Consider the following 25398-nt stretch of genomic DNA (forward strand, 5'->3'; position numbering starts at 1 on the left):
AAAGCTGGCAATAGAACGTGGTGAGGGCTGGCAGCAGGGCCCACCAGGCCGCTCGGGGACAGGGCCCACTGGTGCTGCCAGGGGGGAAGGCACGGCCCCGTCTGTCCTGGCGGTGGCTGCCATAGGGTTCATTTTCTCCTCAGTAGCCAGTGCAGGGCCCTGAGCGGGCTAAAGTAGGAAGGGGCCCGGCCATGAGAGCCAGGCCTTGCAGGCCGGAGACCCCCGCCTGCGGCAGCCCCTCCTCAGCCACCGCTGAGGCTCCAGCACTCCTTAGGGGCCGCCGACGCCCCTCCACCCCAGCCCACACCTCCGGCCCCTCAGCCCACGGCCCCCCGCCTGCTGAAGGGGCCGAGACAAACCCACCTCCTCCCGACACCAGTATCCCTGCCGGCCCCCGTAGCCTGAGGGCCGGCCCCTCACGTGAGAGGTGGTGGGGCTGTGCCGCGGGGCACGCTGGGAAATGCAGTCCCGGACGTGTGCGGCGCCGCGGCGGCCGCTGTTGCACGGACTCTGTTTCCCAGCGTGCCCCGCGGCGGGCCCGTGGAGCGGGGCTCCGGCCGCTGCGCTTTGAGGTGGGCACGGTGAGCGCCGCGCCGGGGGGTAGTGGGGCGGCCTCGGAGGAGGGCTTGGGGGGAGCTGGGGGGGCCGGGGTCTCGCGGTGAGGTGGGCCCGCTCCTGGAGGGGCGGGCGGCGGCGGCCGGTGGAGCCGCCTCAGCCCCGGGGGTGTGGCGGGGCCTGCCTCGGGGAGGGGGGTGTGTGGGTGTGTGTGTGTGGCGTGTGGGGGGCGGGGGTGGTGGGTGGTGTGGTGGGGGTGACGACGACGGTGACGGGGCCTGCCCCGGGATGAGAGGGGTGACGGGGCTTGTCCGGGCAGGGGGGCGGCAGAGGTGGGGTAACGAGGGCAGCTGCGATGGGGGTCATGGGGACAGCAGGGGAATGGCGGGGGAGCCTGTGCTTGGGAAGGTATTGGGGACAGGTCTGGCGGGATGGCGCCTGTGCGGGGAGGAATTGGGGACAGCCCTGGCGGGGGGCAGGGATTGGGGTCAGCCCCGGTGGGAGCAGCTCTCCGGAGCAGCATGAGCGGGAGGTGCTGGGGGCAGCCCCGGTGGAGGGCGGCGAGGGGGCCCCGTGCCCCCCCGTGGAGCACAGCGGGGTGTATCGCTCCCCCCCCTCCGGCTGTGCCCTGCCCCCCTCCCCCGGGGGTGCGGGGGGATTTGCCTGTCATGGTGCCGTGGCTGTGTGTGGGCAGCCGGTGGGACGCCTCTGCTGGGGCCAGTGCTCGGGAGGTCTCGGGGAGCACAGGGCAGGCCTGGGGGGTGCCCAGGCCAGCTGCATGGCTCCCACCCCGGGGCGGGGGGGGTAATGTAGGTGATCCCCCAGGGGTTGTGAGGAGCGAGGGTGAAGCCTTTTGTTGTGTGTGGGTTTGCTGCTGGCTCTTTCGTGCATTGCCCTTGACAGCAGTAGCACATGGACATGTAATTTTACCTCTCCCTCTCTGTTCTTAGTTTTTTTGTGAGCATTAATGAGCTCAAGAAACTAGTTTGTGAACCTGTGAAGCTCATCCAGTGTGAAGCATGGTGCTGGCATCGCTGAAGGGGCAGTGTCCCACTCCATGAGGGCCAGCAGCATGCAGCGGGGAGAGGAAATACTATCGAGTACAAGCTGTGTCAGCTATATAAAGTCTAAGTTCATAAAGCTGAGCCAAGCGTTCTGGTGCCTTGCAGAATGACCACTGCTGCCTTGGGCTCTCTGGGAACCTCCTGATAAGAGTTGGGCATCTGAATGAGACTCAAAAAACCAGACTTTTCTCTTAAAACCAGTGCAGAGTTACTGCTTTCTTTTTAAATGCAACTGGAGAGGCATATGACCGAGGCATTCGCTTGTCTTGGGAATGCTGGAGGCTGTGTTGATTCCCTGCTAAGTCTGGTTTCAAACCCACGTCTCCCAGAGCCCTGCAGGTTGCCTCCCCCCCTGCCCCCCCCCCCCCCCCCCCAAGCTTTTAGGCCATTTGCTCTTCCAGAATGTCTGGGATCTGCTGGCTGGCAGCGTGACGTGGCTTCCAAAAGCCTGGTCTCTGGTGATAGCCCTCATCAGAGAGGTAAGCTTGAACCACTTTCAGGAGATGTGCATTGTGCCCAGGTTTTCTCATTCTGCTTGTGCTCTAATTATTCAATCATTGTCTTATGAGGGAGTGTCGGCACTCTGTTGCTGTTATGTAAGGATCCAGCCCCTCCGTTTGCTTTCAGCAAAGCACTCTAGATTGAGCCCTTGAGTACAGATCTGCGTAGAAGCTCTTAGCCTAGCTACAGTCATCCTATTGGAATGAAAATATAAATGCAGTGCAGAAAATATCCTAAAGTGAGACTTCAGAAGCTGGTGAATTTTGCTGGATGGAAAGCTTAGGATGTTGGGCTCTTCTGAGCTTGGCTGGGACATCTGCAGGTGGCATTGAGAGAAGCTGGTGTCCTGTGAATCTGGTCTTAGGGGACTTGCCCCAGGTCACCAGGTGGGTTTACAGCAAAGCAGGAATTAGTTCAGCTTTCTTGGCCTGTCCTTTATTTCTTTCTTCTACCACCTTTCTCTCTTTTTGGAGAAAGTAGTAGTGAGAAATAACTGAAACTTTTAAAACTATTTACTGTAATATAGGCAGAATAAACAAAGGGACTAAATATTAACATACATGCAGCCATACAGTGTGCTTCAAGCAGATTGCTACAGGTTTTTCTTCACAAAATTTTACCCTAATCTGAGATGGTGAAACATGTTTCAGACTGAAGTCCCATTCAAAGTACTCACGTTGTTGTCCAGCTAGAAGAAACAGTGCTGCTTGCATACGTGCCTTGGTTTAAAAGGAAAACGCTGTCTCTTAAAATGACACAGAGTATTTTTGTCTTTGAAACACTGGTGAAGAAAAGCTCCGGCTGTCTCCAGTGGGCTCTTGTGAGTCATGTGTGGTGGACTGTGAACTTAGGAGTTATTCATTGGCTGTCGATGAGCACAGTGGAAAAAGGAAGTTCACTTCACACCGTGGTTTCCTTAGCATGTGTGGTTTTTTCCTCCGTCCGCCAGCAGTCACTTATACGTGAAGAAATCTCTGCAGTGGACTGCAGGGTGTTGGGTTTTGTCTGTTCCCAACTAAACTGAAAATGTTCCGGTGAATAGAGAGCTTATTTATATGTGTTGTTATTTTGCACAAATTCACACGTGGTTGGATGATACCTGTTATGTACCCGTTTATCTGTATTTGCTGCAAATCTGTTTCCTTATGCCAGGATCTTGTAACTGGAACTTGACTTGAGGATGCACAGTGAAGTTTTCCCCCAGGAGTTTTAGCCAGCCGAGCTGAGCAACATCATCTCTCACTAGACAAAGATTTTTCCCTGACTGTACATCTGAGGCCTGTTATCCCGAGTTTGCAGAAATCCTGCCCAAGTTAAATGGGCTAGGGAGGTGTGAAAACAGCAGTTGCTGTGCAAGTATGTCTTGGAGCACTGAACAAAATTATTATTGGGTTGGATCCTGGAGTCTGAGTTCGTGCCTGCAGAAGGTTTGAGCTTGCTGCCGTAGGTGTCCATGGGGGAAAGGTCCCTTTCCTTTCACCGGGAGCTGGAATGGAATCTTAGTGCAGCTGAGCCAGTGGAAGGTCAATGCATTTCAGAAAATGATTATTTGGTGTAAAATTTCATTGTATGCGTTTATCCTTGCAGAAAGAAATATTCTTAGTGCTGCTTTGTGGTTCCCAAACACATCTTTCCTTAGGGAAATTACAGTCATCCCAGGAACTTCTGTGAGATTACTCATAAAGGAAGACAGAAATATTCAATAGCTTCTGTCATAGCTTCTTTATGTGATAATTTACTGTGTCTTCAAAGCATTAAACCATGGCTGAGATTTTTTAGGAAATGAGCAGGTAAATGAGAACAGCTGGGTAAAATGAGAAGCAAGTGGATCACCAGAATGCTGCTTTCTCTGTTTTGTTTTATTTATTTATTTGAGTTAAACCCACTCAACAGCACCACAGTTGTCTCCTTGAGCAGGGAGGGCACAGGAGAACTACTGTTTGGCCACGATGGCCCTGTGTAAAACCAGGAATGTGTCCTGTGGTCTTTCCTTCTGGTCCCTCCTCCAGTGGACAGACTGACACCTCCTACCACTCTGCAGCTCTTAAGACACTGGCGCTGAAGTACGTGACTAAATAATCCTCTTCTGGAGAAGGGCTTTACGCATTTGCTGATCTTTCGGTGAAAGATTCTTTTCTCTTAGTGCATTAGTGTAACTGGTGTTCATGTGTCATTTCTTCTTCCCCCCAAATTTACGGATCTCTGCTGGGAGCAGCTGCAAATGGGTGGGGTGAAGTTTTAATTGTATTCTTAACTGTCTTCATACTTTATTTTCTACTCACAAAATTTAATAAAGGCAAAGCAATATGCTTCCATTTCTAAATCGTAAGTTATAAAATGCCTGTCAGACACTGGGTAGTGTCTGTATTGTGGAGAAAGCCTGGAGGCTTCGGCGGTGACGGGGGCCCTGTGTGTGAGCCTTTAACCAGGGAGTCCCAGCCCTGAGCAGCTCACAAGTGACACAGCTTTCCTGGCCATGCTCTGTTGCTTTCTTTAGACTGGTACAGGCAAAACAATATGTTTCCTCTATGTACATGTAGTTAAGCTTGTATATAACTGCATTGCTACGTACAGAAAGAATAAGCTGCCTGTACAGGTCCCAATTCTTACCAGAGAGCCGTTGTCTCCACTAAGGACTGTGCTAGAATATCTCAATTAAAAAGGAGAGTAAATGCAACCCCAACAAAATAATTGTGCCAGTGTAAACTTTGCAATCTCCAGGCCGTGCACGGAGCACACAGGAGGACAGCACAGAGGTGCAGAACAGGGAAGCGAGCTGCTGTAAATCCCGAGGGCTTTGGATACAGCACAGCTATTCTGACCTCGATGCTGAGATTGCCGTCGGTGCTGGCAGCGGCGTGTGGTGTTTGGAGTGTATTTGTAGGGATGGGTTTTAGTCTAGACTTCCTTCATTCTTGATAGCTCTTGTCAAACCCTGCAGCGCTGGTTTAGAGGGTTGTTTTATGGTATTCCCTGTTTCCGTTTTGAGATTTCCAGGTAGGGGCACACAGTGCTTTTATACTTAACAAAGAAGGGGTAAAATCAAAGCTCAGCACAGATCTCTCTGCGGCCTTCATCTGTGTGATCAGTTCTGCCAAAATTGGCTACACGGCTGACGCCGAGTCAACTTTGCAGGATTTGATTTTTCCAGAATGACAGTCATGTTCAATGGTGGTAACAGGAAGAATGAATCTGCATTTTTAAGAAGGATTGTGCATAATTATTAAAATAATGGGTTGTGTACCAGCTGATTTTTTTTTTTAATCAATTTACTTCCAAGCTAACAGTGATATGTGTTTGTTTCAGCAGCTGGGGAGGTCCACAGAGAGCCAACAAATCATCTCAACACCTAAATGAGGCATTAAGTCTGGTAAGCTTGTACAAATTTCTCTTCCGATGTATGTGCTTGGCTGGGTCCCGCTCAGATCTGTCTGTCTCAGCTTGTTGTCTGGCTGCAGCTGGAAGGTACACGTGTTCTGGCAGTGGCGTTCCGTGCATCCTCAGCCTTTGTCAGGTGCCACGTTTGTTTGCTGCTGAATAATAGAAGCCTTAAAAGTGGTTGACAGTGGGGTTGTGCTGAATGAGGTGCTGCCAGGTGGAGCTTCATACGAACCAGGAGAAATTGGGATGTTTTGGTCAAGTTCCAGCATGCCGACTTTGGGCAGTTGGAGATGAGCAGTTTGTAGTGGGAACCCTGGGCTCGTAGTCTGTCAAGCACTGTGCCAGAGGTATTTCTGATTCTAGAGGTTCTTTGGGTGCTGGTTAGTGACATGGGCTGACCTGATTATTTATTATTTTTTCTAATAGATCTGTTGCTGTCTGTCTGAAACTTCACTGTGGAACACTCTTACTAGAAATGGCAGGTAAGAGCACCTCAAAATATGGCAATGTAGGGAGAATGGTTTCAGAGAATGTTTCTCGGTGTGCTGTGATGGCTGTGGCGCATCAGGTGTGTGACATGTGTCCCTAGTGATCCCTAAAGCTCTTCAGCTCCTTCTGTTTTCTTGCCTTGGTCATACTCACTTCTATGCTGTAGGATTGACAGCTGAGGTTGCTGCTCTGGTGATAAAGGCTGAGGTGTGACCTGTTTGAGAGTTGGATGAGGATGACATTTATTCACAAAAAAGTACATGAGAATAATTCCTTCCTTAGAGAGGCTAAACAGCTTTCCACGGCTTTCCTAGCTGTACTGTTGACATTACTACATCTTAATTTTACCTGTAGTAAAATTAGTAACAAAATTCCTCCCAATTTTTTTTTAAATAAGAGCAGGTTCAGGACTTGTATACAGTTTCTGTTCATTGCTTATACAGCTTGGTTTATGAAAGCACAGGTTGTGCTTGCTGATCCAATATGTTGATCCTAGCTTTGATGGGAGTGCTGTAGCACTCCAAACTATGCAGTCAGACATGAAAGGGGATATTTTAATTTAATTTCCTTTATCTATTCTTGGAAGTAACCCGGAACAGTTGAAAACTACAGGGTCTTTGGGTGGGAGAAAGTGGTCATCTGGCTGCTTGCAGCTGGGTGACAACAGAGAAGAGGTGTAATCCTGATCTTTGTGTACATAGAAAAAAGTCTGGATGTATTTGGAGCATTTTGTGAGTTTGAAAAATGACAAACTGCAGTGGCTGGTGTCCAGCAGGCCAGTTGGTTTTGGATCCACCATTTGGGGACTTGTGCACTACAGGCTGGCATCAGCTCTACTGCCCATAACAGATCTGTACTGCAGGAGAGAGACAATGGAAGAGAGCAGAACCACAGTAACTAGCTACAGCTTCAGCTGTTGCAGAGGGACAGAACAAAATTTTCCTCATCCCATAAATAAAATAATAATAATAATAGATTGTTAGAGAATCTGCTTTCACTGTGGTCGGTTAATCTTGGTCTTATTGACTTCCCTCGGGAGCTGTCTCTAGTTTTAAAAGCTGTGCCCCCTTCTTTTCCCTTGATCCAGCATTGTTCTGTCCTTTTGTAGGCTGCTGAGACAGACTGTAGAGGAGAAAGCCCATTAGGTGTTTGTAGCAAATGAAAAATTAATGCTAAGAAGTCCAGATTCCTATGGACTTTGACTGCATGTGATGGGGTCAGCAGTAGATGTTAACCAGTAACTAATACCAGCTTTGGAGAGTGTCTGAATTAATGTAAAAAAAAAATTTAGCAAAGGTGGGTGAGGAGGGACAGGAGACTTAGTATTTGCTTTTATAAGGAAAAGGCTACTGAAAAGTCAAATTGGGCTAGTGACTTCAGACTTTATTTCATATTTACTTCTGATGTACTCACAGTGGGCGTTATCCTGAACATATTTTCTGCATGAAAATATGCCTTTCTTTTGCATGAAGAAAGCCTTTTCTTTCCCAAAGCATGGCTTACAGCTTTAGTCTTCCCTGCCAACCCTCAAACGAAGAAGCTGCTCCTGCAAAATGTCTTCTCACACGGAGATAATGGCAAGAGAAGGGGATCTCTTGTGCTGACGGTTCTTGTTCAGACATTTCCTCTTGTCTTCTGTGCCATTTGGAGGTTTTCCCAGGACATTCTTCATCTCTTCCTCTGCTTGTTTTTAATTCTGTTTACTGGGGCTGAAGTAGACTAGACAATTAGTCACAATGCCCTGGAATCAAACTTTAACCAGCACTGGAAGGCAAGAGCAAACGTTCTCAAACATGTAGGAATGCACATGCAGGCACACACATAGACGCAGACAGATCTGCGCACCTGTCTAGAAGCTGACAGCAGCTTAAATGCAGAGGATTTAGGCATTTAATTACTTGTTTTTAAAACATATTTTTTTCCCAAGGTAAGGTTTTATTCACTCTATCACTTTTGTCAGCATTTGCTGATTTATTGTATCTGAATGCAAAGTTTTGGGATTTGGGATTTTGGTTTGGTTTTTTTCTTTCTTTCTTTTTTATTCTGGGGCTTAATCTTACAGGAAGAACTTGACTTTTAAAGAAAAAAGGGTATGTTCATGAGTCTTCTCACAACAAAATTATCCCTGACATCTCATTTGCCTTCCCTTAACTGGATGATATCTTGAGTATTAAATTCCAGTTTGAGAGATGCTTTCCAAAGGCGCCCTTCCTCACTGTCACACAGTCATATCTACTACAGGTCCTAAGGCCTGATCCATGCACCAGCAAGACTACTCAGAGCTTGTGTCTGAAGGTAAATCTGCTTGTCTGGATAATTGCCAGCTTTTCCTTGTGTTTTCTGAAAGGTTGCAACTAAAAATCTTTGTGCAGCCTGTTTCCCCCAGATGTTGCTGGCTTCTCCTCTCTTCCTGAGGAACCTTATCCTGGAGTTTAAGTTTTTTTTGTCTGTCAGTGCCTTTCACAGAACTTTACACTGATGTGTAAAGGTGTCAAATCCAAGTGTTGCTTATTAGTTCATTTCTATTCCTTGCTCTAAGCCTTGCATGTGCTAGTTTAAATATCATGTCCACTGCTGAGGAAGGAGAACAAAATATTTGGTGTTCAGGGTGAGGGTGAACGTGCTGCAGCGAGTAACGTGAACGGCCAGAGCTGGTGATGGTTTCTGTTTTGATTCTTGCGAGTCCCCTTGACCTTGGGGTCCACGGGTGTGTATTGGAAAGGTGTGGAGGATGTTAGACTTGCTCAGCCTTACGAGAATGTTTCTGCATTCAGCTAATATCTGTGTTCTACATTGCAGAAAAGGTGAATAACTTCCCACCGCTCCCCAAGTTTATCCCTCTGAAACCGTGTTTCTACCAGAATTTTGCTGATGAAATTCCCATCGATTATCAGTCTCTGGTGAAGAGAATCTACCACGTATGGATCTGTAAGTTGAATTAAAAAATTGTGCTGGGAAAATAAATATGTGTAGTGAAAAAAATATAGATCTCAGTGACTTAAGTGCTTTAAGTTTTGACTGCAATTAGTTGATGAGAAACAATGATTCCTCTTAGAATACTGTAATATAACTTTATGCCCAAATGTTAAGCTGCTGTGCTATGAGTCTTTGCTGCAGAGCAGCTGTTGAAGAAAGGAGAGAGTATCACTGCTAGAAATGTCTATTAGTAAATCTGAAGAGGAAAAAAGCAGACCATATTTGACACCTTTATTAATGTGAGGTAATGTTTTACTCCCCAAAATAGCTCTCTTAAAGTAATTCCCAATTCACCTGAAGTAAGATGAATAGGAGAATTTTAGGCAAGAAAATAAATACGGCCCATGTGCTTGCTACCTGTTGCCCCACCTTGCTATGGGAAGGCTCAAACTCCCCCGTGTTTGTGCCACCCACAGATCGAAGCAGAGTTTTCTAGCCGTAAACTGTCTCTTCCTTAGCTCTCCAGAGCCTGCAAAATGTTCCATGTCCTCCTGGAGAAGGGTGCTGATCCTCTTGGTCACAGCTGGTGATTTGCTGATATTCTGTATGAACAGACCTCCTGGTCTGGGCTCGTGTTGTCTGGCTTAGCCATTCAAAAGCTAGTAATGAAAATTGACCATTCTTCTCCAAGGAATGAAATTGGATGAAAAATGGTGTGGCAGGCCTAGAAAACTACAGGGAATGCTTTGGAAGATTAAAAATCTTCTTGCCTTGCTTATCTTTTTTTCCCCAAATGCTTGTCATCCTATTTACCCTTCTCACTGAAGGAAAAGCTTGTTTTCTGCCAGATATGCATTTGGTGGCATGGCTTTTATTCCAGATGCATAGGATGTGTGTATGAGAGAGATTTGTGTGCATAAATAATAGCATAATCTATCACTCGATTGTTCTTTCGTTATTTAGAGATGCTGAAATGAGCTCTGTAATTTTCTTGCCTGAAGAAACTGCTTGTCCCTTCAGACTTAACTGGTTAAATGTTGCATGCTGTAAAGCTGCCTTTGTCTGCGACTCTCCCTAAACAAAGCCTCCCTCATTCAAGTTCATGGCAGGCTGGAAAGTTGCCAGCCATTTGGGCAACTAGTCTGCCAGTGGCTGAGGAGACCTGGCATTTGTCACCAGGAGTTTTACATTTACATTTCCATCTGCAGCACGCTTTCTTTTGGGGTCGTTGTGTCCTGCGCCCCCCCTCCTCCCCCCCCGACTTTTTGGGATGGGATGGAGAGAGGTTCATACATGGAGGGAAGGCAGTAAACAGGAAAAGGCCGGTGTTAAAAATAGAAACACACAAGTCGTTGCTAGAAGGTTGTATGCTCATTACTTTAATTGGATGTGAATGTTTTATTAAGGTGGATGGTGATTTGGGGAAACCTGTACCAGAGCTCCCACTACTGGAGAACAAACTCCCACCTGATGTGCAGGGAGAACCAGAAGTTCCTTAAAACTTCATAGGTGCTCTTGGCTTGGTGTTTTGTCGGGGGTTTTTTAGTAATTTTTGGACACTAACTGACTTCTGAAAATAAAAATTTGGAGAAGTACAGCTACTGTATAAACTAAATTTAAACAATAAGTCTTTTTTTCCCCCCAATATTAAGATACATCCAAACAATTGTGTATAAAGCCTTGTTGTTAGCTACTCAGAAGACATTTTCTTTGTAGTAAAACAATGTTTTATTTTAACTCTCATGTAATTCCTATGTCAGAAGCAGCAGCTGGGTTCGGGTACTTTCCATGCTAAATTGTCCCAACTGTGTTGGCAATACTATTTTACGACCACAAAACTTTGTAGCTGTTTAGCATCCCCCAGGCTGTGTGAAGGCAGGTGGGTCTGGTCTGTGCCAAGAAAGAGGAGTCAGAAGCAGAGGCCAGGGTAGTGATGGGCATCAGAGGGCTAAGCCAGGGGTGTGCAGGTGTGCTGCAAAGCCACCACATGTGGTGAGGCAAGGAGCGGGCAGGGCATGGGCGCTTACCACGGGTGAAGAGAAATTCAGGGATTTAATTCTGGCTGAATAAATGAGGCCAGGGTCCAGAGTGTTACTGTGAGCTCATCACCAGGCGGTACGGAGGGTCCACCTTCTCATTTCTCTTTGTGCTAATTGATACAGGTTACCACCAGTTTTTTAAGAGTTACCCCCTGTTTTCTGAAATAGGAGCTTGTAACTGGGCTGAGTCTCTTGGGCACTGGCAGAGCCTGGGGAGGTGCAAGGACAGCTGCAGGGAGTCTCTGCACCATTGAGGGGAGCATGGGGAGGAAAGCGGGGAGCCCCTGGCATGGGGTCTGCGCTCAGCCTGTGAAAGCTAGGAAGTGTGCCGCCCCGCTTTGCGGTGATATTGAGCTTCAGGGAAGGGGGGAGCAGTGTCACTTCATGCACGTTTGCCTCGTGCAGCACTGGTGCGCTCTGGGGGCTGTTGTCAACTGTTCCTTTTCATCCAAGTGGCAGGAACAGGGATGTGAAAAGGCCTTTAAGCCACCCCTGAGGTCCCAAGTTATCAGCCTGATTGGAGTTTGCATATCCCCTCACTCAAGGCAGCACTTACAAGCCCTGAAGCGAACTTCCAGGCTTCCTCAGAGGCCCAGGGAAGCAGAGAGCAAGCCCGCAAGGTGCTGTGTTGGCTCTGTAATAGCTCCCGAGGCAGCCTCAGCAAGCAGGGAGACCGAAGTCCTGTTGAGGCTGGGTGCAGCGCAGTGGTTTACACCCCTCACCTCTCATAAAGGGGTTTTGCTACAAATGGGAATCGAACCTTGCTTGTAATTGATAATAATACTGGCAGAGGACTTAATTGGTTGCTACCCAGCTCTCCGTCCTTTGGCAGATTCCAAAAGAGTTTCCTCATCCCTCTGCTGCAGCATTCCCTCTGGAGATGGACGTGTCTGTGCTGCGAGCTCCTGGGGCACGCAGGACCTGCGGCTCGCTTGGAGCAGCTGCGTTACTGGGCTTGAGTTTCCCACTGCGGCGTGGACCCTTCCTGTTATAACGTGGGCCATTTGTTTCCTTTTAAGCGTGAAGACATGAAGCTGCACAACCACACATTCTTTCCTCTGCCCTCTTTACAGTTTACTGCATCACACTAGTAGTGAATATAATTGCGTGCCTGGCATGGTGGATCGGAGGAGGCTATGGGGTGAATTTTGGGCTGGCCATCCTCTGGCTTATCCTCTTCAGTCCCTGCGGCTACGTCTGCTGGTTCCGACCTGCCTATAAAGCCTTTCGGTAAGTAGGAGCCCATGAGGTGATTTTGTCTCCATGTCCTCTGGGAGAGAGATGTGTCATTACTGGGGAGTGCTCCTATGGAGCTCTCTGTCTGGGATAAAGATGAAGGACTTGTTGGCTGAATGTCTTGTTTACCTTCCAAATGAAGAAGAATGTGGCTACTTTTAAATACCAGATGTAGGACTGTGGGTCACCTGCCTACGATCGGAAGTGAGCAGTGGCAAACTTTGTCACTTCCATGAGGATGAAATTCCTATTTTACTTCAATATTTCAGGCATAGCAGCACCCCCATATCAGTATAGCACTAAAATAGATACTGATTTGGTAAAGTTTCGTTGAGGCTTATTTTGATGGAAGACTATTAAGTTATTAGTTTTTGAGAACTCTTCTGGTTTTAGTCGCTAGGTACTTGAGAGCTTGGCTGTTTCGCTTTTTAGATAAAAGCAGTTCCCTGGAGTGAGTCCTTCTGAAACTCCACAAATATTTAAAGCTATCCTGCATTTTCACTTTAATTAATAATCATTTGCATTTGCTCATGCTTGCTGTGGATCATGAGGCATTATTCAGACATTAATGCATAATGCTTGTCAGAGCTGTGAAGGTCCCAATGAGTTTCCAGCCTGGCACAGGGAAGGGGAGGGACCTGCCCAGTGTCACACTGTGGGTCACCAGCAGACCCCACGCACCAGTCAGGGATTTGGCCTCTGGAGGTGAAGGTCCTTCTGGTTCCCCATTACCAGGGATTACCCAATTACTCTGGATTTTGATTATTCACTGGATTCTGTGACGAGTTGGTTTAGGTAACAGCAAAAGCAGCTCATAGAAATGGGAGTTGGCAGGTGGGGTCCTGTCTGTTTAGCGCATGCTAAATTAATTGTTTAAATGCTCTTCCGAATTTATGCTTTTTATACTAACAACGCTGGGCATTTAATGCACTGGTGGTGCTTAAAACATCAGTGACTACATCATGGAGTACAGGGGAGGATTATTTCTGATGAAAATGGAAGGCCCACTGGGTCGGATTAATCTGAAAGTTTTAAAAGACATGAAAATACCAGCTCTGAACTCTTGCCCTCTGGGGCTGGGGTTTTGTCCCCATCCCTAGTTCAGAAGCCCAAGTGCCTCCGAGAGCCGGCTAGAGCTCTGTTCAAAGAGCAGTTTCCGTTCTGAGTTCTGAAGTCTGGGAAAAATTACTCCTCCCGGTTGACCTCCTCTGGGCTTCCCAATGACCGTTTCTAATTGTTTCTTTAATGTTGTTTGTATGTGTTTATGCAACTGAATACTGAAAGGGCCCTGAGGTTACTCTGTGTAAAGTCTTCTACAGTTAAAAAAAGAATAAGCCCTAGGGACAGACTGGCAAGCCCAAAGATCGTAGACTTTGACATCAGTTGTAGAAGGGGCTTGAAAAACACTGATCTGATGGGATCATGGCTAGTTGTGACTCAAGAAGGTGAGGTCAAACCTATTTGCTCTGCTTGTTCTGGGAGGAGGCAGCCCTTTGATATTGGCATCATGTACTGTGAGGATGCTTTCGTAAAACCATCGTTATACATCTGCATCCAAAATTAAATTAGCTGCAGAGCTTTGGCGCTAGGGCAAAGCTGTTGCAAATCTGTACCAGAAGGCTGGATCAGAAATCACCTTTTCTGTGTATCCTCACTAATTCCCACAGATCCTTTCAAATGAAGACTCCTCCCGCCCTTTCAGGTCGTAGTTGCAAGAGTCTGTTTGAAGGCTCAGCCTCGAGCCTAATCCTTGTTAATTGGATTATGATAGGCATTACTGTGAACAGTCTGTGTTTAAAGTATTTCTTTCACACTGCTGTACTCTGAGGTGATATTTGAAGGGCGGAATCATGAGGATACTCAGGACTGGCAGTTTTCTGTCACAGCATCTCTAACCATACCAACACGCGAGGCTCAGGGTGGCAGGGTTCTAGCTGGAGGCTTTTCCACTTGTCTTGGAGTAGCCAGGGGTCCACTGCATCGACCTCACCAGAGTCTGGGGTCCTGCCTCTCTCATCTCCTCATTAGGCATCAGGGACTAGAATTATAATACTAATTAACATTAAAATAATAAACAGTTAAATACTTTAAGCAAGAGCTGCGAATGACTGGAACTCTTTTGTAAACTCCCCCTTGCACCAAACTGCCTGATAAGCAACCAAATTGTTTTTTTGCAAATCTGTTATGTAAATCATGGGCCCTTTGGGTTCCTCAGAGAGTGGGAGTCATTTGTATCATTAAAAATGATAGTTTGGGGAGTTTTAGATGTGCCTGATGTAGCTGGTTTAATGGGATGAAGATGTTCTGCTGCAGTTCTGTGGCAGAGCCCAAACGTGGGCTGGACAGTGCTGTGCCCCAGTGCACCCATGACAGAGACTGCACATACCTGGTCAGCCTTCTGGTTTGGGATCATGTGCCTGCTGCCCATTATACCTGCATAAAGTAAAGGACCTCATATATCTGGGACCTCTCAACCTATACATCGTGAAGATGTGGAGCCTGCAAAGATGTGAGAGTATGCTTCTGCATTTCCCCAGATGGGATACCACTTGCTTCTCTGGTGGCTGTTTTTCCTCCTGTTGTGTCCCAGTGCTGGATTATTAACCGTGGGCATGTAAGTGTGATGATGAGCAGCCACCAAGACATTCCCAGCTGGAATTCTTATGCTCAATTATCACTTTTAGCTTATGGGCAAGCTCTGCCTGCCAATGTTCAGGCCCCCTTGTGCCTACTTGCCAGTGGCTGAGCTGCCTAAGTGTCAGGCTGTGCTGACTTCAGAGGTTTGGTCAGAGGGTTAGGCACTCTCTGTTCCGCAGGAGACTGCCTCTTCTCATGTGTCGTCATATATGCAGTTTGGTAAAGCAGTTACAGGAGCCAGGCTTGTGGGAAGAGATTAAGTGCTGATGATTCATGGATCTGTGTGCTTTCACTGCCGGGGACAGAGGAGTAGCCTTCAAAGTACACGGCTGTAGAGGGACCTCTTCTGAAAAACCCCATTGGAGCGGTTGTACGTGATGGGGTGAAACATCAGTGTGAAGCAACATGAGGTGCCAGTCTCCCCCTGATTTCCTCTCTTCTTTCACAGGTCGGACAGCTCGTTTAATTTTATGGCCTTTTTCTTCATCTTTGGAGCACAGTTTATTCTCACGGTCCTGCAGGCGATTGGTTTCTCTGGATGGGGAGCTTGGTAAGCAGGATGCGCTGACGGTCTTACAGCCGAGCACTTGGCTCCCATGCCTGAGTTTCAGGCTACGGGCTGTTTCCATGAACTTTTGAGAAACTGATGGGATTCTGTACAGGATGGAGAGGAAGAAACTTTCTCTTTTCCTCTGTGGTATAGTTATACCTGCTCTTGGAGTACACAGTTCTGTTTTCATTTGTTTTATTGGCAGAAGTCAGGTATATTCACCTGCTTCTTCTCTTTAACACCTTTTCTTCTTAGCCAGTTTCAAGATTCATCTGATCCTCTCTTAGCATTGCCCTCAAACTATTCGCAGCACATGGTGAGCAGTGCATGATGACTCACTGTTGGCCTATAGAGCGATTATTGTCAGGGTTCTCCTAAAATAAATGGGAGCATTTTAGTGTCTGTCCCTGGTTATGTTATAATTGTTTGGCATTTTAACTTTCTGTCGGTAGAGACTTGAGAGCAGTTCCTGCTGAAACTACAAATAATAGAAAGCTCTGGCACTCCATATAGCATTTTGTTTTCTTAACTGCTGATGCTCTCCAGTTGTCCTATCTGGTTATTGCCATCAAAGGAATAGAGATGCAGTGTAAATCATAGGACCCTCGTGTTCCCTAATCCCAGTTCCAGTTTCTAGGCGCACGACCTCTGCACAGCTGACAGCACCTTGGGAATAAATCTTCTCTTCCCAAAGTCTGTGCAGCTGGCTGTCCCCTAAAGGTCTGAGAGTGGATTAGCGAGGGATGCTGGCAAGTGAGATTTGAGATCTTGGGGAAATACCTGCCTGAGCTGCATTTCATTCTGTCCCTTTTCTTCATTGCTGTTTTCATTTTCATTTTCTTTAAAGCTGCCTTGTAGTTTCTGGGTATGTCTAGACAGCTTTTCTGATAGTAAGGATACTTTAAAAAAGAAAGCTGCAATGATACTGTTTCTTTCTGTGTCTTCCAGCGGATGGTTGGCAGCCATTACTTTCTTTAGCACCAATGTTGCAGCTGCTGTGTTCATGCTGTTTCCTGCCATTATGTTTACAATGTCAGCAGTCGCCATGCTCATCTGCATTTTAAGGGTAGGTGCCTCAGATGTCTCTCTGACTTCCAGTATCCGCACCTTGTATCGCAATAATGTGAACAGGCAGCTTAGCAGCCACCCTAAGCCATCACTGCTTTTAAAGTTTTTATAGTGTAGTTGGTGTCTCTCAGAGTATCTAGAGGACAAATACAGATAACACAAGACAGCTGGGGCTGGATGTTGTCACCATTTCATGTGGCAATGTTCCTTTAGGGCAGGTGAAGCAAGCTGCATTGCTCATTGGGGAGGTCATTGATGGTAAAGGTGAAGCATCTTGAGGTGGTGTGCAGTGGGGACTGGGTGGCAGGGTGGGATGTGGTCCTCTGTTCTCTGCAGAAAGAAGGATTTGGAGGTAGGACTGTCTGGGAAGCTTCAGTAGACTGATGGCAGAGGAGAAGACAGAAGCCCTGCTGAAGCAGTAGTGTCAGTTTTAGAGAAGGTTCAGCCTCCTGACCTGGGTTTGCTGCCTTGCTGTGGTATCCCCGACCTGAATCCCAGGCATGCGGCTGAAACAGGTTCAGGTCTTGGGTTGATATTATCTATGTGCACCTCTGTTCACTGTATTACTACATTTTTTAGTGCTTTTGTGCCTTGGAAATACAGCTCTTCACAGAGGTAGAAATAAATACACGATCCGGTACCGAAGTGATGACTGTAGCTCTTCTGAGGAAGAGGTGTGGGTACCTGTTGCTGACTTTCCTCTCGTTCTCTCTTTCATCTGTTAGGTACATAAAATCTACCGAGGGGCTGGTGGAAGCTTTCAGAAGGCTCAGGATGAGTGGAACAGTGGCATGTGGAGGAACCCCCCCAGCAGGGAGGCCCAGTACAGCAATTTTTCTGGGAACAGCCTGCCAGAGTACCCCACAGTGCCCAACTATCCCCCAGGAAACCAATGGCCTTAAGCAGCAACAGCTGCAAACTGCCTGGATTCTCTTCTTTTTGGTCTTTTTATTATTGTTATTTGAAAAAGATCATTTGCATTCCCCCCCAAGCACCCCAGTCATCTTGGGGACTCTTTTGGTTTTTGTCTCCTCACCACTGCAGAAGAGATGTGCTGTGTCAGCCCTTGCCACCTCCGGAGCACTGCACGGCCTTATCAGAAAGTTTTTTGTTTGTGTTGAGTTACCAGTATTTGCCTCGTTGCAGACTGAGGAACCAACCATTCACTGCCCTTGCTTGAGGGAATCCTCTCATGACCATGCGTGAAAAAGGCTTGACTTCCCCACGATGGCAAACACTACTGCAATGGCTCCTTCTCCTGCCTCCCTGCTTAGTTTTCATCAAATGCACAGCACACCGCTAAGCTGTCCGTAACAAAGGCAATCAGAGCATTAGTAGCAACTGGTGTTTTCTCTCCCAGATGAATAATCCGGAATTCTTCACTCTAAGGGAAATGCAACACCTAAATTACTTGGTACTAGCGATATCGAAGGTATTTGTAAAATCTACAACCTCATTTGCTTGCGCTCTCTGGTGAAGAATCCTTTAGGTAACGGTGCTTGCTGTGGGTGAGTGTTGTTCAGATGTGAAGTCCACAAGAGTCCTCATTTGCCTGGCTAGGACTGTTGTTATGCTAGAAATCTTGCTTTCCCTGCTGCTAAAAGTTTTTGCTGGATCTGTGTGCTTCAAAGGTGCAGTTTCATCTCACGTGGTTAATGATTGCTCACTAAAAGCATGATTCAAAGCCCACTGGAAACGATTAAAAAGCTGGCTGACACTGGGCTTTGGACCTGGCTACCTGGGTGATGTTCACCCTGTCACAGGTAGGCAGCACGAGATCTCTGCGCCATCTAACTTCCACTTAGGTGGCATTGGGGTTTTGTGCTGACCCAAGAAATGCCCTGCTAGACACACCTTGCCCTGTTGGGACAACTGTTTTTCTGGGCTCCCAGCCAAGTAGCCAGATGCAAGGTAGCTATACTGGGGTCCAGGTGTGGTTTGGGAATAATTCTATTACAATGAATAGTTTTAATCCTGCCTTTTACTGATGTAGTTGAAATCCACATGTTACGCAGTGGGGTCTGATAGACCAAGGAATGCTTGTTAGTCCTCATAACTGATGCTAGCTGTGCGGACCTGGGCTGTCTCTGTGTGTAGCCAGCAGCACTTTCCTTCCATGCATGAGCAGGGAGAGAGAGATTCTTGCCTTTCTCCCCAAATCGGCTAAAGAGAGAATAAAGCTGCTGAGAGGGATTGTTTTCCCTGAGAGCTAGCATCTGTCTCGTCGTTCATCTCCATTCTGTGCACGCATGTCAGGGCTCCTGTAGCCTGAGCCATCCAATTCCCCTGTGTCCTACAGTGATCCAGGCAGCAAAGGCTGCAGGTTTTTCTTCTCCCTCGACAGCCTGCAGTGAATTTTTTCAAACCCATCAAAACTGGGAGGTCGGTTCCCAATGTTTTTTGTAGGGAGTGAGTGTTCAAAGTCTTCAGCTCTGAACATTTTGGCCGATGATCCTGTGAAGGACAGAGTGCTCCACTGCAGAGACTTGGGAGGTGTTGGGTCAGACCCAGAGCCTGCTTGGCTTGGCAGGCTGTTGGATGGGATGCCAGAGGTGTTGCGGTGTAAATGGAGTCACTCCAAATTCACACCAAGTAATTGGAGAACAAAGCTGTCTCCCAGAAAGGGACAGGGAGGTTGTCCTAGCTAGGTGGAACTGATTTGCAAGTGATCTTTTGAAAACTGTCTCTACATGTGCCTTATCTAATAATAGTTCACGAAGGAGAGCTCTTCCTTCCCCATTGCCCCTGCAGAACTTCCCATTTGCTCTATTAACTTTTCCTGTGTCATACTGTAAATACTAAATGAAGTACAGCTCGGAGTCTGCGTGACATCTTTGTTACTAGGGCCAAAGCGAAAGCAAACATGAATCAGAGAGCAAGAGCCTCCCTGAATTCCCGTTTACAAGCAACACTGATGTGCTGCTGCAGAACCAGCCTTTTGCTGGATCTGGGATGTTTAACATGCTCCGAACATGAGGGTTTTTTTTTCTTGCGAGTGTGCAATGTGCTTGTAAGTACCAACGCTTGAAGCCTTCTTAACAGAACATGGTCTGATCACATTGTCAAGCTTTTAGGTGCCTTTGTCTTGTGTCAAGTGTAATTTTAAGTGTTCTTTGTCGCTTGCCATCAGAGAGTGATAAAAGAACTGCCTGATAATTAACTCCCTGGAAATACGATTGCACTAAGGGGGAGTGAGACATGGTTAACGGGGTCGAGTGCTAGGCTGGCCATGCTTGGAAGCCAGAACATGGTGTACCTCTGTGCCACACTCCCTCTGGCCCTGCCCCTCATCACCCTCAGCTTCTTGCCAAAAGTTTTCAAAAGCAATTGGTGTCTGTGCTTTTTTAGTGTGCCAGGTTGGAGGTTTCAACATAACCAAGAGGGGAGGTGTTGCTAGGGACTCTGCATCCTGCTTCTTTCTTTCTCTTTTCTTTTTTTCTCTCTTCTGCCCCCCCGCCTTTGGATAATCTGGGGTGCTGACGGAAGCACCTACCTTCAGTCATGGTGAAAATGCTTGATGCAAGGAGAGGAGGTACTCGGGAGCCTGCCCACCAAAACAGTTGGAGCCAGACACCAAAATTGCGCCTCATTAGCATACACTGCTTGAGATCTCTACAGAGCTTAAGTGAACCTCTCTGGTTGGGATCTGCCATCTCTCATCCCCCCTCCATCCCCTCCAATGCCAGAAACCGTAATTCCAGACAGTTGACTCAGCACGCTGCGTGAACTACTGTGGCTTGTTTTTTTGGACAACTCTGTATGTTTTTAAATGTTTACATTAGATTTATAAGACTTGTTAACACCATTAACCTGGACCTGGCTCCTGGTTTCGTTGAGCATCACGTGGCGTGTATGTGTGCGATGTGTCATGTCACTTGTGGAGCTCTGGTCTTTGTGTTTTTCTTCTGATCACAAGACAATAAATGCTCATCCTGTGCTTGATGAGAAGAACTGGCCGCATTAGAGAAGTGTGTCTGTTCCTAGGTAACCAGAGTTATCTGGCAGAGGGAAATGGCGAAATCTATTTTCCTCCAAAGTCTCCCACTGCATGTTGTTTTTTCTTTGAAAGAACAGCACGTTTACAGATAAAGCTCATCCTCTGCGCTGGGGACTGGCATGAGAGTAGCACGCTGTGGTTTGGACTCTTACAGATGCCCGATAAGCTCTTGCCAAAGGTGCTGCCATTATTCTCATCTTCTGTTGAAGGGAATGGAGAGCACAGGTGTGGGTGGTGGTGAGAAGGTCCCATCTCCCGGGCACTGGGGTTGAGCTCTTCCTCCTGGCCTCTCAGCAGCACAGAGACTCGCGCTGGCCCCTTGCAGAGCTGGCTTCTGCCTTCTCTGGTTTATTGCCCAGAAGGAGACTGTTATCCCTGGAGTAAACGGGCTGTTTAACAGCGAAGGTGAGTTGAATCGCTCTATTTAGCACGTAGCTGAATTTATTGCCCCAAATTACCATATTGTGGCTTCATACCCCAGTTCTGCTCCATAGCAGATATGTAATCTTAAAAGAGATATTATCGTCACAGCTGCTCGATATGACATCTGCGAATCTCAACATCTTCCTTACCTTCAAAGCCTTGCGCCAGGTACCCCCTGCCATGCCATCAGCCTCTTGCTTCCACCGGCAGCGGTTTCCTACAGCTGCTCGCTGCTGTGCCAGTGGTGTGTTGAGCACAAGGATGAAACGGCTTTTACTCCAATTTTTGCTCCAGGCCCTTAAAATATGAGCATGAGGCACAGCTTTAAGCTCCTGATCCAGCTGCTACTTGGGCAGGTCCTTGGCACTTGGGGGCAACGAGTTGCTCACCTCCCTTTCGCTCCCTGTGCAAGAACCAGGGCTCGGCAGGAGGATGGGGCAAGGCTTGTCAGGAACATGCCCAAAGTGCTGGGTCGGGGGGTGGTTGTGCAGCAAAGCTCAGCCCTCCCTACCCTGAGCAGCTCCGCAAAAGGTTCAGGGTCCCTGGCATCAGGGTGGGGGCTCTTCCCCCGGGGGTTGCAGCAGATGGGACACTGGGAGGGGCTGGCTTTTTTTGTCTGGTTCTTGATGCCTTTCTGTTGCTCTTCAGTTTCCCCAGGCCCTGAACGCAAATGTTTCAACGCAGAACACAAAGGTTTCGTCCACCCGCCCCCACGCAGCTCGTTCTCCCGTCCATGATCGCGAGGGGTTCATTTTATGTTGTCTGCTTGTGATTTAGCCCTAATTAACTTGTGCCTGCGGGAGGAGGGCAGGGTTCATAGCTGGATGCTTTCCCAACAGAATTTCCCTGGCTTTTCTCGCTAACTCGCTGGTGCTGAGCTGGTTCCGTAGCATGAGCTGTACAGGTCTCTGCAGACCACGCCTGGCACACTGTGTAGTCCCTGCTGGAGATTTGCCTTGAAATAAAATCAAAACTATTTGCTTTTCCTCTCTCCTGCTCCAGAGGATGGGTTAAATTCTCAAGTCAAATGTCTGAACAACTCAAAGTGCTTGAAATCACCTCTTGCTGCAGCGTGGGGCGGTGGGATGGTGCAAAAAAGCAAAAGGAGGATGGCTCTGCCACTGGGTACCTGAGGGGCAATTTTGTTCTCTCCAGTGGTGGGATGTGCGTCTCAGCTTCAAGAAGGAAACACCTAAGGGGGAAAAGTACTTTAGACAAATACTGGGAGGACAGCGTTTCCCTGGAACTGGGAGAGAATCAATTCAAGTGGCTGGAAATGCTGCAACGTGTATTTGGGGTGATGCTGGTGGCCAAAGACCTGTTTCTCCCCCAAAACCACACAAACTCGTTTGCCCGTTGCCTGAAAATATTTTTGAGGTGAATCTGTCTCATGCCATGAAGAAGATGAGAGCAGCGGGAGGTGCCTCCTCCCTCCAACGTTACCTTAAAAGGCTCAAACAGCGACAGTTCTTGTGGCACCAAAGAAACGATGCTCTTGGCTGTGCCCTCCTTCGCTGAGTGAGTGCAGGGAGAGATTTTTTATGGCCAAATGATTGATCAGGATAACTCCAAAACTGCAGAAAGCAAAAGGCTTTTAGAGGTGGCACTGGGGGCTGCATGCCTGCCCGGCTCCTGTCCCAATGGCTCCCACCAGTATGGAGCTGTGCCCCGTTACCTCCCAAAAGAGGCAGCAGGGATGGCAGCCACTCCATCTCCTGCTCAGCACCAGTGGCTTTGCTTGGGGCTGATGTCTCCAAAAAGGCTTCAATGCCTGCAACATCCCAGCCCCTGCCTTCTCTCTGCTCCCGTGGGTTGGGGTGGGGTGGGATGGAAGAGGCTTTGCCAACTGGTGCTATGGCTGCACCCCCTCTGCGGGACCCCCCAGACCCAGTTCACCACCAAGACTGTCCCACCAGTGCCGGTTGGGCCCTATAGCGGGGCTGTATGTCACGTTGGGTCTGTGTCCTATGTTGGTGCTGTGCTCTAGCAGAGGGCTCAACCACATTTTGGGGCTTGTCCTTTGTCACTGGGCTGCTAACCCCATTCCAAGGCCTGTCCTCTATAGGAGTCCTGCTCCCCGCAGTGGGGCAGCACCCCACGCTGAGGACGGTGCCCTGTACGATCCTGGTCGCGGCAGTGGTACTGTAACCCAGACCGGGGATCTCATCCTGCAACGGGGCCTGGCCCCTATAGGGGCTGTGCACCTACAGGGTACCCTATAGCGGGGCCTGGGCCCTACGCGGGTAGCTGTGCCCCAAACCGTCTCCTGACGCGGTAAATGACGCGGGGGCCCATACCGACTCCTCCCGCCGGGCAGCGGGGAGTTAAAGGGAGGCCCCACTGGTAGCCGCCAAACGCGGCGGTACCGTAAAGCGCCTCGCGCTGCCGCAAAGCCGCTCCTCCCGTCGCTCGCCTCAAGCCTCCTATTCTCGAACGCGCTTTACGCCAACGCCGTTGCGCCACCACCCTCCCGCCGGCTGCGCTTGCGCCGGGCTCTGCCGGGCCTCTTCGCCGCGGAGTTGGTATTCTGGAAGGGCGCCTGCGCCGGCGGCGTGGCGGGGGGCGCATGGGTGCGTGCGGAGCCTACGCCGCCGGCGTAGCGTTGTCGCTGGCTGGCCGCTGCCCGCGGAGTGGTGAGGGGAGGCGAGAGGCGGCGTGAGGAGAGCCGGGCCGGGGGCGCCGCCATGGGGAGGCGGCCGCGGGGCAGCGGCAGCGCGGCCCGCCGCTGAGGGCCCGCGGAGGTAAACGCCGCCATGGGGTGCCGGGGCCGGGCCCGGGGGCCCTGTTGCTGCCGTTCGCCCTGGCCGGGACCGGGCAGTGCCGGAGAGAACGGGGGGGGGGGCGGGCTGGGCGGTGCCGCGGGCGGCGGGGGCCGGGCCCGGGGCGCTGGGGAGGCGGGGGGCGCCGGGCCGGGCCCGGGGGGCAGGAGGGGCTGTGGGGGCCACGGGGCGAGGTGGGTGCCGGGGGGAGGCCGGGGGTGGTGGGGCTGAGGGCGGGGGTCAGGCGGGGCCCCCCAGTGTGTGTGCGGGGGTGTCAGTCCGGGCGCGGGGGGCTGGAGGGGCCGCAGGGCCGGGCTGGGCCGGGGGGCTGAGGGCCCAGGTCCGCCTCGCTCCGTTCCCTCCCGGCGATTCCTGCTTTGTGGCTCTGGGGAGGGGGCCCGGGTCCACCTGGGATCGCGACACCCCCCCCTCAGGCCCCTTCGAGGCCGGCTCGCTGGTGGGGATGGGGCCGGCCCAGCCCGGGTTTATCCCCCTGGCCTGCACCCTGCCCTGGCCTGCTCGGGGGAGCCGGAGCCTTGCAGGATGTTGGCTCCTTTGTATGTGGCTTTCCTCTCTCCAGAGGGGTTGGGAAGTGTTTATTTGGGGAAAGGGACTGTGCTGAATCTGGTATTTAAAATAGCTTTCTTTTCTTTAGCAAAGCGGGTGAGGATGAATGTGAGAAACGGGAAAAATACCCTCCCCCTTCTGCCCCCACCAGACAGGAGCTGACTTTAGCTGTTCCTAAGGCAGCCAAGAAGAGAGGTTTGCAGAGAGGCGGCTCTCCTGTGGAGCTGGGCCACCAGGGGCCTGTGGCTCCTCTTTGGTGGCTGGCAGAAGGCAGCTGAGTGAGGCCCTTGGACCTAGGGGGCCAGATAATGTGGTGTTGTGAGGATGTTTGGGGAGGTGTCTTTTGAGGAGTGGCTTACCGTGACCTGCCATGTTAGGTGTATTTCGGAAGTTAAAAAACAAAGTTTGTTAAACCTCTTTCAAGTTGCTGTGAAATTTTTCCACTTTAAAGAAGCTAGAGGTAACTAGAACCCTGGTGAAACAGTGTGTAAAATGATTGCAAGCATGCAAAGGGTTTGCACCTGTGTGTTTGGAAGTTGCCTCCTTAACTAATCCATTTGTTTTCCTTTGTACAAGTGGCTGAATATCTGGAAATAAATTATGAGGAGTGTGTAAGTTCATCTGCCAGCTGGACTGTCCGGTCAGCCTGCCACACGCAGCATGCCCCCATCTCCCCACTGCCAGCACAGAGGTTTAAAAATTGGGCCTTATATAACAGATTGGAGAAAACGTTTGGTGTTTGCCAGTGCGTCTGAAAAAGAATTGCTGTAAATTAGGGCAGGAGGCCTCCATGGGGATCCTGTGGAGAGGCCTTCTCTGTGGCAGGGTAGGCTTGACTGCTGTGAGGAACTTGCTAAAGATTTGTTGGTTTTGTTTTAATTTGGTGTGTTACAGACAGGAACGTTGTTTGGTGATGATTTTATCGCTGCATAGCACCTTTTGGGCCTCTGAGTGGGTTGTAGTCTTGTGGTGCAGACAAGGATGGTCTAACCCCAACTTGCTGCCTGCCTGGTGGCAGCTTCTTTTGGGTCTGTGGTAGTGTGCATGTTTGGGGAGCCCCCAGTTCCCCCTGGGGGGGATTGTCTCATCAGCTTGTAGAGATGACTGCCCTCCTGTGTCAGTCTGCCTTGGGATTTGATCTCCTCCTCGTTAGCTTACAAATCTGTAAGGCCTTATAAATCAGTTCTGTAGCTTCTTTGCGAAAACAGCTGCTGTT

At 49.3% G+C, this 25398-nt stretch overlaps 2 protein-coding genes and 1 long non-coding RNA gene across 12 annotated transcripts in view; 2 read left to right on the forward strand and 1 right to left on the reverse strand.

Moving 5' to 3' along the window:
* Positions 1-487: 487 nt before the first annotated feature.
* Positions 488-20387, forward strand: SCAMP4 (secretory carrier membrane protein 4). Of its 7 annotated transcripts, none has more exons than XM_037384584.1 (8): positions 488-572; positions 5430-5490; positions 5928-5983; positions 8790-8918; positions 12019-12175; positions 15267-15368; positions 16317-16434; positions 17162-20387. In XM_037384584.1, exons 3-8 carry the CDS (start codon positions 5977-5979, stop codon positions 17336-17338), a joined length of 690 nt encoding a protein of 229 aa, XP_037240481.1. In that variant the 5' UTR covers positions 488-572; positions 5430-5490; positions 5928-5976; the 3' UTR covers positions 17339-20387. The 7 variants fall into 7 exon arrangements, with proteins under 7 accessions (XP_037240481.1, XP_037240482.1, XP_037240483.1 ...); XM_037384585.1 differs by having other exon boundaries at positions 509-572; positions 5427-5490; XM_037384586.1 differs by having other exon boundaries at positions 538-581.
* LOC119146651 lies at positions 19416-23216 on the reverse strand. The gene is made up of 2 exons (XR_005103801.1): positions 23154-23216; positions 19416-22048 (listed from the first exon to the last, which is right to left on the reverse strand). It is a non-coding gene; the product is annotated as an uncharacterized LOC119146651 (long non-coding RNA).
* Positions 23217-23357: 141 nt separating this feature from the next.
* The window catches only part of CSNK1G2 (casein kinase 1 gamma 2), a 46476-nt gene continuing 44435 nt past the window's right edge, over positions 23358-25398 (forward strand). For 3 of the 4 annotated variants that reach the window (XM_037384503.1, XM_037384505.1, XM_037384502.1), the window contains exon 1: positions 23358-23597. The gene's annotated coding sequence lies outside the window, so the exon portion shown is untranslated. The remainder of the gene's footprint in view (positions 23598-25398) is intronic. The other variant, XM_037384506.1, reaches the window with a different exon arrangement.

Source organism: Falco rusticolus, chromosome 4 (genome assembly GCF_015220075.1).
Source record: "Falco rusticolus isolate bFalRus1 chromosome 4, bFalRus1.pri, whole genome shotgun sequence".
Lineage (NCBI taxonomy): Eukaryota > Metazoa > Chordata > Aves > Falconiformes > Falconidae > Falco > Falco rusticolus.